The sequence below is a fragment of the Hypanus sabinus genome, chromosome 19 (genome assembly GCF_030144855.1).
Source record: "Hypanus sabinus isolate sHypSab1 chromosome 19, sHypSab1.hap1, whole genome shotgun sequence".
NCBI lineage: Eukaryota > Metazoa > Chordata > Chondrichthyes > Myliobatiformes > Dasyatidae > Hypanus > Hypanus sabinus.
In genome coordinates, this window is record NC_082724.1 from 14,950,737 (window position 1) to 14,965,537 (window position 14,801).

The 14,801-nt window shown below is 41.8% G+C and overlaps 1 protein-coding gene across 1 annotated transcript in view; it reads left to right on the forward strand.

The window, feature by feature from the left end:
* Positions 1–379: 379 nt before the first annotated feature.
* slc6a11b (solute carrier family 6 member 11b) overlaps positions 380–14,801 on the forward strand; it is a 186,711-nt gene continuing 172,289 nt past the window's right edge. The window contains exons 1-5 of the mRNA XM_059944061.1: positions 380–877; positions 1,133–1,368; positions 1,578–1,712; positions 1,804–1,944; positions 2,083–2,173. Coding sequence (XP_059800044.1) covers positions 1,149–1,368; positions 1,578–1,712; positions 1,804–1,944; positions 2,083–2,173 — 587 coding nt within the window. The 5' untranslated portion in view covers positions 380–877; positions 1,133–1,148. The remainder of the gene's footprint in view (positions 878–1,132; positions 1,369–1,577; positions 1,713–1,803; positions 1,945–2,082; positions 2,174–14,801) is intronic.

A 14,801-nucleotide genomic window follows, 5' to 3' on the forward strand; every position in this document is an offset into this window, starting at 1 on the left:
CACCTGAACTCTGTGTCCTATACAGAAATCTTTACCAACGGTGTAAACCCTCTTCTGGTAAATGGTGAGATAAAATAAATACACTAAATTAAGTGCTTGTGAAACTTGAAATAATTCATCTGTTAGCAACTGTCATGACTGACTTCGCTGCATTTGCCACAAGCCTTCTCCAAGATGTGGGGGTGGTATGAACTGAGGAAGCTGAAAAATCTCCCTTTTTGCTTTGATACAGGATTTGAATCTATCCTGCTCTCCTACCGACCCCCCCCCCCCCACAACATCCCACACTCCCTCCTTCCACCCGCCTTCCCCGCTCTTCAGTGGAAAATGTCTCTATGGTCACCTCCAAGGAGCTGCCGACCGGACTGCGCTCGGGAGTCCCACGTTCCCTTACATTCAGAAGTGCTACTCTGCTGATAGCTACGTTTTAAAAAATTAACAGTGGCATCGCTCTTCACGCCCTCTCCATTCCCCACACCCCCGCCTCTCTGTGCTTTTAATCGGCCAACCGGCAATCCAGCCCTGAAGCCCGTGTCCGCGACGAAGATGAAACAAATGCCTTTGGAGTTTTCCCCACCAACTTCACCCACGGTGTTGCGCCATTAATTGATACAATCTGTACGGCAAGCTAGAGGGCTCAGTTAGCAGCACATGGCTCGGGTCCAGTGCGGCAGCATCTGAGAAAAGAGTGCGTTTGCTTTCTCAAGTCATTCGTTTCGCTGAAGGCATCAGCGGAGGACCAAGCGCATCTGGACTGATCCACGCACCGAGCGAGAACGCCACTGCGGAACTCCCTCGGCGAGACCTCGGTGCAGTTACAATCTCAGTGCCAGTGGGGGAATCCAGGCAGCCGGGTTAACGGCGGAATTCTCACCGTGTGAGTAATTGACCGTCTTGTCATTTTCAGCAATCGGTTGCACCAGGGCCAGATCTCATTAATTTATCGGATGTGAGTCTAAATGAACTCCACGCACGCCTTTCCCGTTCCATTGCCCGAGCCGCTCTCAGTTTAATTGCCTTGCCCACTCTAATCAATTTGCGCGGCTTTAAAATCTGGAAGTTTTGGAAGGGGGCACGGAATAAATAGCGAAAATCAATGATCGGCGCCCAAACTTTCCGCTCTCCTTTGCAGGCGGCCCCAGAGCGTCATGAGAGCGGAGAAAGCTATTCCGATGATCAATGGGAAGCCCGAAGACACGATGGATATCGAAGCTTCCAACGTCAATTTAGTCCGTACCAACGACAAGAAAGTGTCAGAAAGAGGCCAATGGAATAATAAAATCGAATTTGTCTTGTCTGTGGCGGGGGAGATCATTGGATTAGGAAACGTGTGGCGATTTCCCTACCTCTGTTACAAGAACGGAGGCGGTACAGTTATATAGCTTTCTTATCTAAATATTTTTAAATAATACATTTAAAGCCATTCGTCGATATTTCTTTATGGTTAAATGAGCAAAATGTGCAATTTCAGGGAAGTACCCTTACTTTCGGGGTAAGCGAGGGGAAATGCGTTAACTTTGTCTTCGAATATTCCTGTCCAGTTCTGAGTTAAAATGATCGCTCTCGTTCACTTTCAGGGGCTTTCCTCATCCCATATGTAATTTTTTTCGTCGGGTGTGGTATACCCGTATTCTTCCTAGAGACTGCCCTGGGCCAGTACACCAGTGAAGGGGGGATTACGTGTTGGAGGAAAATTTGCCCCCTCTTTGAAGGTAACTGTGAAACCTTAGTCCCACCTTTCCTAAACATTAGCGGCGAATTAGAAGTTTACACATAACTAACAGCTAGTGTATTCATTGCCAGGTATAGGATATGCAACCCAGGTGATTGAGGCTCACTTAAATGTGTTTTACATCATTGTTTTGGCTTGGGCCATATTCTACCTGTTCAACTGCTTTACAACTGAACTCCCTTGGGCCACCTGTGGACATTGGTGGAACACAGGTAAGATGCGATTCTGTCACTCTCCTCTCATATCACTAGTTAAAGAAAGTGTTAAAGGGTCATAAGTCTAATGTATATGCATCAACCTTCACATAATTGCTGTTTTAATCACGGTTTGTTTCTTTAATCCCCTCAAAGAAAACTGTTCGGAATTTAAGAAGATGAATTCCACAAATAGCAATCATACAGCCCTACGAAATGCAACTTCGCCTGTCATTGAGTTCTGGGAGTAAGTATGGGACAACCTGATTAAAGTGAAAACAATCTAGTATATGGTAACATAAATAATTTAATGTAAAATATAAACTTAAGAGTTTTTTGCATGTTTAGATGAAAGTATGTATATATTAAACATATTAATAAATTATATTTTCTTTATGATTCTAACTGAAATTGGCAAACTGTGCATTGTGTTTCTAGAATCATAGAGGTCTGAAGCAAGGATGGTTGGCTGATATTTCAGTTAATAATGGGTCTTCCTCTACATAGAAGTTTACTCGTTGCTGTTTGCACTTTGTTTTATGGACTTAAGTTATAATGACTGGGATAGGTGTGGGGACCAATAATATTTAAGCTAATTTTGGCTAATTCCAAACTTTATAAAGGATTTATACCCAATCAGGGCATTTTTGCTCCTCATTATATGTTGGGATGATAGAGATGTTTCTACCATCTATTTCATTGCTAATATGTTCTACAGTTTTCCCAGAAAATGTAAACTTTATGAATACATAAAATTATGAAGATTCACATGTCAGGAAAAGAGTAATAGGAAAGTATTGAGGCTAAAGCAAGCAGAAATGTGCACATCTGTGATTAAGCTTTAACCATTTATTTCCCAGTAGGTCATTTGGAAGGTAATCCTGTTTGGGGAGAAATTGCTGCCACCAAACAAGTTGGGGCCAGATTATGCTTAACTCATCAGTCCTCGTGTTGCCCCCTCCTCCTGCCACTAACCCCTGGAATGACCCCTAAGCTTCTCTGACCCCATCGATTGAATTGAACTCAAAGCCTTGACGCATGTCCGTTTTGTGAAGCAGAGCATTTCCAGGCAGCCATTCGTTCACATCCAGGTGGAAGCAAAGACCCACCTCTTTATTTCACATATTCAAAAACAATAGGATGAATTTCAATTATTTTAAGAAGTTAGAACATAAAAAACAGAAAATAATTTATTTTAAAACACTTTTAATTGATGTGAATTAATTAGTACATAAAGATTACAGTACTTACCTTCTCCATCCATATCAGCTGTGTCTGAAGATTCAGTGATAAATCCAGAGACAGAGGTGGAGATCAAATGTGCTGGAATTTGACCTTCAGCTCTTCCTGTACCTTTTGCACCATAGCGCACAGATATCAAAGGCAAAGATTTGCTCAGCAGCTCTGGGGGGAGGGAGTGCGTTGAGCAGCATTATCATCACGCCATTCAGAGAATGGTGCAAGCCAGTGGAATAACCAGTTACTTCTCTTCTGTATTTTCTTTTGATATTCTGCTCGTGTCATTGCCATTGTCTAAACTTACTGGTGAAGCGGGCTCACTGGTGGAAGTGTTAAAGAGGTCTTGGTGGCATTGTCAGGTTCTGCAGACTGGAGTTGGCACTGTCAGAGGAGGAGGGAGAAAAAATTAACATTGTTTTGAAGCACCCAGAACCAGGCTTCTTTATTGCTCAAAGTTTATAGCAATCAAAGTGTGATACTGTCAAAGTAATTCAGAAGGACTTGTAGTGTAAGTTGAAACTATTGGACAACTTTCATTGTTGTATTGGTGGTACTGTTTCATATGAAATATTTCAGCATCATGTTTTCTGAAGAGTAATTCTCAAGTGTGGCAAGTAATATTTAGGTAAATTAAACCTTGTCTTGCTAATAGAATGCTTCAGCATGGTGACAAAGATTCCACGTGAGGTAGGATGAAAAGGATGAATGATTAGGGTGCCCCAAATTTGAAAGTGAATCTTTTTAACGTTTGTATTAGGGAAGGTTTGTCCATGTTGCATTCTTGGGAAGAATCGAAAATCTGTTTTCATTCTTTCTCGTATTGCAGAAGCAGCCTTTGGTTTATGAACGAAAATGTAGCATTAACGTGTGATGATACTAGGTTTGCTGAGTTGTAAACTCTAACAAAGATCTTAAGCCCTGTCTAATATAGATAGTTATGAGTAACCTCACTAATGGGAGGTTATACTGTAACTACCTACTCTTCAAAGACAAGTTCACTTCCTTGTTTATTCTTCACAATGAGGTTAGCTGTCAATACCCATTATTTGAGAAGTGGGTACTCCCTCTCTACCAAGGGGAAGATACTTCCAGCTAACAAAGTAGTTTGAACACAGTACAAACATGAGGAAATCTGCAGATACTGGAAATTCAAACAACAACACACACAAAATGCTGGTGGAACACAGCAGGCCAGGCAGCATCTATAGCGAGAAGCTCTGTCGACGTTTCGGGCCGAGACCCTTCATCACAGTACATTTATTTTTAGTGATAGACATTAAAATTTAGATAAAATTATTAAAATACATTTAAAGCTCACAGAGGATTTCTATCTTTTAAAAGATTTCCAAATTACAATCAATTTCTAAAACATAAAGGATTCCTAAAATATAGGTATTGTTCCTATAATCTAAAAGGATATACCAATGAGTTGCAGACGAACGAGTCACTGGGCACAGAAATTGATGGCAGGGGAATTGATTCTAATCACCCGTCTTCCTGTCATTCTTCTTGTTGTTCCTTGATTATTCCTAACAAGTGTATCTGTTCTCTTACATTTATACTGTTTTTTAAAAAACTTGGGTAAGTTCATACACGTGAAAATTTTTCAGATACCTTTTCACACAGATGGTCTAAAAGCATCTGGGGACAGAGTTAACAGATTTCCATAATTAATGCTGTGAAAGAACACTCTCTGAGTACACAAACCTTCCAACTATTGAAAGATCAGCTATTTGATGTGCTACATGATTGTATAGATCTGGTCTGCAAGCTTCCTGGGACTAAATAACTTAGCCAGTGTTGTCTGGTTCGCTAAAAGGCCAAATAACATCTCCCCATTGTCTTACTCTGAATCTCTTGAATAACTAGCCCTTAGCTGTGGGCCAACATCCTGTGCTTTATAAACTGTGCTGTTTGTTTGTAATGCTGTGCTTTTAACTTCAGACTGATTGCTGCTTTCCATTTACATTAAAAAGAGAAGGTTGGTTCCTGTTTACGACAGGAATCTGAACAAAGAATATTAGTTGGATGTTTAATTTACTCAACAACAACTCTTTGATCTCAAGAAGCTCACAGCTGTTGTTAAAGAGCTGAGCTTGACAGAAGTATCCATTACAAATACAGCTGGTAGAGAATAGTTAATTAATAAACATGTGTATATTGGAGGTGGGACTTGGGCCCTCTATCTGAAAAAGGATGTGCTAACACTGAAGAGTGTTAAAGGAGGTTCACAAAAATGATTCCAGGATTGAAGGTCTTTGTCATATGTAGAGCTTTTGAAGCTCTGGGTATGTACTCATTGGAATTCAGAAGAATTGAAACATATCTGATGTTGAGACACGTCAAATGAATGTGGAGAGGATGTTTCCTATGGTGGGAGAGGCTTGGATCAGAGGACACAGCCTCCGAATAGAGGGACATTCTTTTCGAATGGAAATGAGAAGGAGTTTCTTTAGCCAGAGAGTGGTGAAGCTGTGGAATTCTTTGCCACTGACAAGTGTGGAGGCCAGGTCATTAGGCATATTTAAGGCAGGTGTTGATAGATTTTTGATTGGTCAGGGCATGAAGGGATATGGGGAGAAGGCAAGAGATTGAGGTTGAGGGAAAAATTGGATCAGCCAAGCAGACCTCAATGGGGAATATGGCCTAATTCTGCTCCCGTATCTTATGGTCTTATGGACTCGCAGGGAAGAGAAGCGAAAGCATTAAAGCATCAAGAGAATTCTTTAACAGTCACAATAAGCCTTAAATAGTGACCGTCAAGAGCAGTGAGTTATTGTATCTTTCACAAGTGTACCATTTATTCTACGGCACCTAATTTACCCCCGAGTGAGTTCTAAATGCAGTGGAACAGGTTGTAGACTACAGCTCCTTTGTATGATTAATTAACCACTGCTCACCATGATCTTATTTAATCAACTTTTTCCCAGCATGTGCAGTTTTCAGTGTAGCTGATTATTGCATGACTCTCAGAATAGCCTCCAATGTAAAAAAATTACAGTGGTGTGAATGGCTATATGCATAATTTCAATAATGATATATTAGGTGGCTTTTCATTAATGACATATTAATGATTTCATTCATTACATATGAAGTGGTTTTCAGTATGTAATATATTAATCCACGTATGTCATCTTAAAACTAATTTTGATGTGAGATTATTGATCCCATCTACTGCACCCTTACAGTAACAAAGCGCTTTTCTTGAAGATAATTTTCTAATTTAGTGGCATTCTTTGAGAATCCAGTTTAGCACAATATTATCAGAGGCACACTATTGACATTGAGTGTGGCCCCAGTGATAGAACAGATCCTAATTATAATGAACTGAACGACAGTAACAGGTATCCACTGTCCTGTCTGCCATTCAATTTGTTTGTGAATTAACAAGTTACTATGAAAGTTGTTTGATGTCATTCACAGTTTAGTGGTGGATTCATTGACTAAGGGAGGAAAGGAAGTTGAAGTCCCAGTGTCTGTGAGGCTTATAGTCGGGGGGTGGGTGAGGACTGGAGGCCCAGGTGTTGGTCAGTCCTGTGGAGGCCTGTGCATGTGTGTGAGTTAATGGGTGGCTGGGAGGGTTGCAAAGGGCCTTGTTTTGCTGTAGTTGTCTTGATTTGTATTTGTTGTTCTGCTGAGCATTGTGGGGATGTCCTCTTGGCGCCAGAGTATGTGATAATACTTGCTGACTGTCCCCAGCACATCCTTGGGCCTGTTGGCTGTTAACGCAAACAAGACACCTCCTAGCAGATATCCCACCTCTCCTGGAAGTTCTGGGAGTCTCCCGCATATTGATAGCGTGCTAGCGACTCCCTGACACCCACAAATTATACAATGTCCCGGAAAAAAAGAGAGAGAGGGAGAGAGAAGAGTGTTCCAGAAAAAGAGAATATCGAACGTACTTCACCCCAGACTACACTAAAGTCTACCCCTGCCTAATCGGCGTCAAAAATAATTACAGTGTTGCTCACTGCACTGTTTGCAACAGTTACTTTTCTATTGCCCATGGTGGGTTAAATCACTGTTGAGGTGACTTTAACACTTGTCATTCGTTCATTAGCATAGCTAACGTTATTTAATCTAGCTACCTAGCTGCGAAGGAGCTACTCTGTTGCAGACACCCCACCTCTCGCAGGAATCTCCCGCAAATTGATGGTGTTACCTCCCTGAAATGAGTTTTTGCAGGGTGGGATGTCTGTTATAGTATGTTTCGATATGTGTAAGGTAAATAAATCTGAATCTGATTCGGAGAAGGTAATAGATTCATAAGTTCCCTCGAGCTTTGAGCTCAAAATCAGTGCTACACAGTTATGGATACTAACTTTAAAATAAACTCAAACCCTTCAGGCTCGTGTAACATCCCATGGTATCATCTTCAAGCAGAGCAGGAAATATCCACAAGTATAACAGACAACAGATGTCTGGTGTCTGCATGTGATGGTCTTTCGCTGGCTGCTCCCGGGGGGAGGCCCCTGCATCCAGGTGGCCTCTCTGTTCCTGCAATGCTGTTGGAGGATGTTACTGAAGTTCTGGGTCTTTGATTTATGGATTAGACTGGTCTCTTGGACTTTTTCAGTTTTGTGCCTTATATTCTGTTTTATCACCCATTCTTTTTTTTTGCTGCTTGTGTGATTCGCTTGTTCTTTGACGTGGGGAGGGGGGTTTAGGGTTCGATGTTCTTTTTGCAGTTTGCGAGATGTTTTTGCGTGGGAGTTTGGGGATTGATGTTCTTGCTGTTTGCATGATCTTCTTGCGCAAAGAGGCGTTGATGTTCTTGTTGTCATTTGTGATATTTGTATTTTGTTTTGCGAGGAAGGCTTTGATAGTTTTCTTTGTTTCACACCTATCTGGAGAAGACAAATCTCAGAGTTGTATACTGCATGCATACTTTGATAATAAATGTATCTTAAACTTTGAGTCTAGGTAAGAAGGCTGGAGTCATGGACTGTCCTTAGATTTGGTCATATCAGGCTAGTGGACTCAAGCCATTACTAAAAGCAAATCTGATCATCTAAATGAAGACTTTAAGGCTTTGCAGTCACTATAGTCTATACTGATGCTGGAGCTTCAGTGCCAAGTCCATTTTCAATTGCTCATGTCCGTATTGCAATGGTGCTCATGCTTGGTTCCAGCTAAGTATTGCATTGAAATCACCACTCACACATTGGGTGCCAATAAGGAAGAGGAAGATCTTGCTACAAGGAAGATCTTGTTATGCTTGTGAGTATGTTCACAGAGCTTGGACACTAACGCAGTGTTCATCAAACTTCTCTAGCTCAGCTGAAATACTGTGAATTTATAGATGCTTTTGATGCAGTAAAAGACAAGGAAAGGAGAATGTGTCTGCAGTTGGTGTGTTTACCTAGTTATCCTCTTTCTCATCATCAATATGAGGCTGTATCAATACCCAGTGCCTCCTTTTCCTTGTCAGGAAAGACAGGTAGATGGCAGGGCAAGGTCGCAGTCAATGGGATGAGCTGCAGTGCAACATGGGGACAACTTCGAAAAGGGTGAAGGTGTTATATTTGAATGCACACAGTATATGGAATAAGGTAGATGATCTTGTACCACATTTAGAGATTGGCATGTATGACGTTGTGGGCATCACTGAGTCGTGACTGAAAGGAGATTATATTTGGGAGCTTAACATACAAGGATATGCATCGTATTGAAAGAACAGGCAGATAGGCAGAGGGGTTGGTGTGGCTCTGCTGATCAGAAATGAAATCAAATCCTTAGAAAAAGGTGATATAGGACTGGAAGACATAGAATACGTGAGGGTAGAGCTAAGAAAAGGGAAGGGTAAAAAGACCCTGAAAGAGATATATATGGGTCTCTGAACAGTAGCCAAGATGTGGGCTACAAATTTCAATGGGAAATAGAAAAAGCACGTCAAAAAGGCAATGTTATGATAGTCATGAGGGATTTCAATATTCACATGGATTGGAAGAATCAGGTTGGTGCAAGATCATAAGAGCGGGAATTTATAGAATACCTACAAGATGGCTTTTGTAGAGAATATTGTGGTTAAGCCCAGGTGGGTGAGCAGCTATTCTGTACTGGGTTTTGTGTAATGAACTGGGTTTGATTAGTGAGCTTAAGGTAAAGGAGTCCTTAGGAGGAAGTGATCACAATATGCTAGAATTCACCCTGAAATTTGAAAAGGAGAAGCTGAAATTAGATGTGTCACTATTACAGTAGAGTAAAGGAAAATTGTTGAAGCATCACTGAGGAGCTGGCCAAAGTTGATTGCAAGGGGACACTAGTAGAGATTATGGCTGGACAGCAGAGGCTGGAATTTCTGGGAACAGTTCGGAAGGTGCAGGAAAGATACATCCCACAGAAGAAGACATATTTTAAAGGCAGGATGAAGTAAGTGTGACTGGCAAGGGGAATCAATGATGATAAAAGCAAAAGAGAGGGTATATAATAGAGAAAAATAGTGGGAAATTAGTGGATTGGGAAGATTTAATAAAACAACAGAAGGCAACTATAAAAGCCATAAGGAGGTAAAAGGTGAAATATACAGGTAAGTTATCCAGTAACATGAAATAGGATGCCAAAAGTATTTTCAGATATATAAAGAGTAAAAAAGAGGTGAGAGTATATTGAGCCACTAGAAAATGATGGTGGAAAGGTAGTAATGGGAGAAAAGGAAATGGCGGACAAACGGACTAAGTATTTTATATCAGTCTTCACTGCGGAAGACATTAACAGCATGCTGCAAGTTTGAGAGTGTCAGGGAGCAGAAGTGAATGCGGTTGCTATTACTAGAAAGAAAGTACTTGGGAACCTGAAAGGTCTGAAGGTAGGTAAGTCACCTGGTCCAGATGGACTATGCCCAGGGTTCTGAAAGAGGCAGCTGAAGAGATTGTGGAGATTTAAACATCAATAGATTCGGGCATGGCTGTGGAGGATTGGAAAATTGCAAATCTTACTCTACTCTCCAAGAAGGGAGGGAGGCAGAAGGAAAGAAATTAAAGGCCAGTTAGCCTGGCCTCAGTAGTTGGGAAGGTGGTGGAATTGATTATTAAGGATAAGATCTCAGAATACTTGAAGGCACTTGTTAAACTAGGCCAAAGCCAGCATGATTTCCTCCAGGAAAAATCTTGCCTGACAAATCTTTTGGAATTCTTTGAGGAAATAACAAGCAGGATAGACAAAGGATAATCAATGGATGTTGTGTACTTGGATTTTCAGAAGGCTTTGACAAGGTGCCACACATGAGGCTTCTTGACAAGGTAAGATCTCTTGGTATTACAGGAATGATACTATCATGGATAGTGGATTGGCTTATTGGCAGGAGGTAAAGAGTGGGAATAAAGGGAGCATATTCTGGTTGGCTGCCGGTGGGCGACTAGTGGTGATCTGCAGGGGTTGATGTTGTGATCACTTATTTTCATGTTATATGTCAATAATTTGGATGACGGAATTAATGGCTTCATGAATGATTTTAAGTTAGGTGGAGGGGCTGGTAGTGTTGAGGAAGTGGAGGCTGCAGAAGGACTTTGACGAATTAGGAGAATGCGCAAAGAAGTACAATAGTTTATTGACAATAAACTGGACTGGTCAAAGAACACTGAGGCTGTCTACAAGAAGGGTCAGAGCCATCTCTATTTCCTGAGGAGACTGAGGTCCTTTAACATCTGCCGGACGATGCTGAGGATGTTCTACGAGTCTGTGGTGGCCAGTGTTTGCTGTTGTGTGCTGGGGCAGCAGGCTGAGGGTAGCAGACACCAACAGAATCAACAAGCTCATTCGTAAGGCCAGTGATGTTGTGGGAGTGGAACTAGACTCTCTGACAGTGGTGTTTGAAAAGAGGATGCTGTCCAAGTTGCATGCCATCTTGGACAATGTCTGTCATCCACTCTGTAATGTACTGGTTAGGCACAGGAGTACATTCAGCAAGAGACTCATTCCACCGAGATGTAACACTGAGCGTCATAGGAAGTCATTCCTACCTGTGGCCATCAAACTTTACAACTCCTCCCTCGGAGTGTCAGACACCCTGAACCAATAGGCTGGTCCTGGACTTATTTCCACTTGGCATAATTAACATTATTTATTTATTTATGGTTTTATATTGCTATATTTCTACACTATTCTTGGTTAGTGCAACTGTAACGAAACCAAATTTTCCTCGGGATCAGTAAAGTATGTCTGTCTGTCTGTCAGTCTGTCTGTCTGATGTCTAGTATCGGGAAGTGTATGACTGTGCACTTTGGTAGAAGGAATATAAGTGTAGACTATTTTCTAATTGGGGAAAAAATTCAATAATGCAATGTACAAAGGGACTTACCTTCATGCGGGACTACTGCAAGGTTAGCTTACAGGTTGAGTCAGTGGTATAGAAGGCAAGAGCAATGTTAGCACTCATTTCAAGAGGACTAGACTATAAAAGCAGAGATGTAATGCTGAGTCTTTATAGGGCACTGGTGAGGTTTCATTTGGAATATTGTGAGCAGTTTTGGGCCCCTTATTTAAGAAAAGATGTGCTGACGTTGAAGAGTGTTCAGAAAAGGTTCATGAGAACGATTCTGGGAATGAAAAACTTGTCGTATGAGGAGCAATTGATAGATCTAGGCCTATACTCAATAGAATTTAGAAGAATGAAGGGAGATCTCATTGAAACCAAGGAATGTTGAAAGGCTGAGGTAGACTGGATGTGGAGAGGATGTTTCCCTTAGTGGTAGAGTCTAACCAGAGGGAATATCCTCAGAATAGAGGGATGTCCATTTAGAACAGAGATGAGGAATTTCTTTTTTACCCAATGGGTGGTGAATCTGTGGAATTTATTGCCACAGGTGGCTGTGGAAGTCAGGTCATTGGGTGTATTTAGAGTAGAGTTTAATAGGTTCTTGATTAGTCAGGGTGTGAAAGGTGAGAAGTTAAGAGAGTGGGGCTGAGAGGGAAAATAGATCAGCCATGAAATGGCTGAGCAAACTCGTTGGTCTGAGCGGCCTAATTCTGCTCTGAAATCTAATGGTCTTTTCCCCCTACTCTGGTCATTTTCCTTTTCTTCCTAGGCTGTTTGTAAATTTCTGCAGTGGGTCAGCAGGAAAGAAAGTATAGAAGAAGTGGGGTGAGCATTCCTTTCTGAAGCTTAAGAGAAGTTTCAAAGTGTATTTGCATTCGAAGAATGTATAAATGATACAACTTGAGATTTGTTGGCTTACAGCTGCAAATAAAGCAAGGAACCTGAAAGCCCACAGAGAGAGAAAAAACCATGAAACAAATCATATAAAGAATGGAAGCGAGCACCAGCATTGCAAACCAAATTGAGTTCCTTAGATCCAAACCCCTGGAGCAGGCCCAAAGCCTTGGTATTCAGTTTGATCATATTACAGGGGTGATTTGTCCTAAAGTTCGCAGACAAAAGGCACAGCAATGGGGGAAAGAATCACAGTCTTAGCATTATAGAGAAAGAAGCCCCCAGACTGTTTAGGACGGTATTTAAATTGTCTGGACCTCACACTATGACCCAGCTCTGCCACCAGAGAATCACTCCGGGCCTAGATTTTGCTGTGGAAGAAACAGTTCTTGACCTCGACACCCTGAGCGATCCAACCTCACCCGACTCTCAGCACCGTGCCTTTCCAGTCTATGTGGGCTGGCATTTAGATTGTCCAAACAGAAGAATGTACCCTGTGTTAGGACCCGAGCCTTGCCGTGGTGAGACACTCCCGACCTTCAAAATGCTGCCCAGCGATTCACTTCGGACCTGGATTTCGCTGCCGAAGAAGGCGTTCTCGACCACTCCAATACGGCCCAGCGCTTAGAGTGACCCATCCTCATACCCAGATTTGTTGGATGGACATTGGAACTCCTCTGTCCCGTCTTCTCCCCTCCGAACCATTCACTCTGACCAGCTTGGCTGCGACTCCAAGTGTGTTGATTTTGCAGCGCGGGCGCATCCTGTGAATTCGCTTTGTCTTTGCTCACGTCTTCATTGTTTGCGATGATAGTTTACCACGATTTCATTAAAAGACGTGTCATTAACAATTCTTCTCATCAAATTCCTTTTGTTTTCGAACTACCAGTAAGCTGTCACACGTCTTCAGTAGCCCCATCTTAAACCTGAAGATTTGTGAGCTTCAGAGAAATCATGGGATGATGGCATCAATGCCCCTTTGCTAAACCAGCCTGAAAAACTTGCAGCTGACAACAGGCTACATGAGTTTGCAGATGAGGGACCCAGGGAAGAAGGCATAGGTTAAAATGAGGGAAGTCGCTTTCGCAACTGGCCCATCCTTTGTATGTGTGAATGCCTTGCAAAATCTTAAGCAAATCACCCTAAAATAGTTTTTTTGTATCAAGGAATTTTGGAGAAATAAGTCATATACATGAGGGCATGGGACTGTCAGAATGGGGAGGAGATCCTGTGGTCACAAGAACATGCCGCAAAGGTTGATGGGCAGTCAGAGCATGTGACAACAAATGATGAAGGGTCTCGGGCTAAAATATCAACTGCTTATTCCCCTCCAGAGATGCTGCTGAGTTCCTCCAGTATTTTGTGGGTTGCTCCGGAACAAGTATCTGCAGAACCTCTTGGGTTTATGTGACAAAAGATTCAGCCTATTCTGCAGTGTGAAGTGTATTTCATGGAAACATGTTTTTTTAATACAGAGAGCGATTTGCCCACTAATAAAATGACATGAGCCAAGTATGCTAAGTTGCCAGTCCTGGTGAGGTTGCTAAACATCCAATGAAATTATTTAATTTTTATTTTCATTGAGATACTGTGTGGAATAGGCCCTTCTGACCCTTTGAGCATTGCCACCAACACCCCCAACTTAATTCTAGCCTAATGGGACAATTTATCATGGCTAATTAACTTACCAGTTGGTACGTCTTTGGACTGTGGGAAGAAACCAAAGTACCAACAAGGTCAAACTCCTTATAGGCAGGAGCGGGAAATGAACCCAGATCGGTGGTACTGTAAAGCGTTGTGCTACTGTGCCGCCCCATTAGATCTAGGGTAAGGAAATTAGCACTCATTTGTTGGGTCATGTTCCTGCAGATGCATTCCCAGTTGGGTTGTTGGCACTTAAACAGAGGCTACCACCTTTCATTTCTATCTTGGACAACCGAATTGTTGAGACTCTGCTATCTTTCTCGCTGATCCACAGTCGTGGTATAGACTCAGATGGGGTTGTCCAGGGACTGTCCCGGACAAGTAAAGTATTAAATGGCACCAAGTCAAATACTGAAAATCCTTGAAAATGGAATGGAAAGCCTGATCATTTTTCCCTCTCTTCCCAGTCTGAGTCTTCTCTCCTTCCTCGACCCCAAGCAGGTTAAATATGTTAACTTTCGAAAGAGAAGGAGTGCCTGATTGAGCGTGCAGCAGGAGTTAAGAGAATAGGTTAAGGATTGTTTACCGGATGTATGAAAGTTCCACATCATCCAATTTATGTTGCATTTCACAGATACCCTGTCAAAGGGAGTGAACTGGTCAGAGCCATCACCTCACCAGGGGCCATCATCTGGGACAATTTTTAAAACATCTATAGACTATTTAATTGATTTTACAAAAGTAGGAGTGCGTATTTTTTGTCCACTTCAATTCGAACAGTGTGGTTTTAGTATTAGCAAACAAACTGAATTTATGTTGATATTTCAGATTTATTGTGATC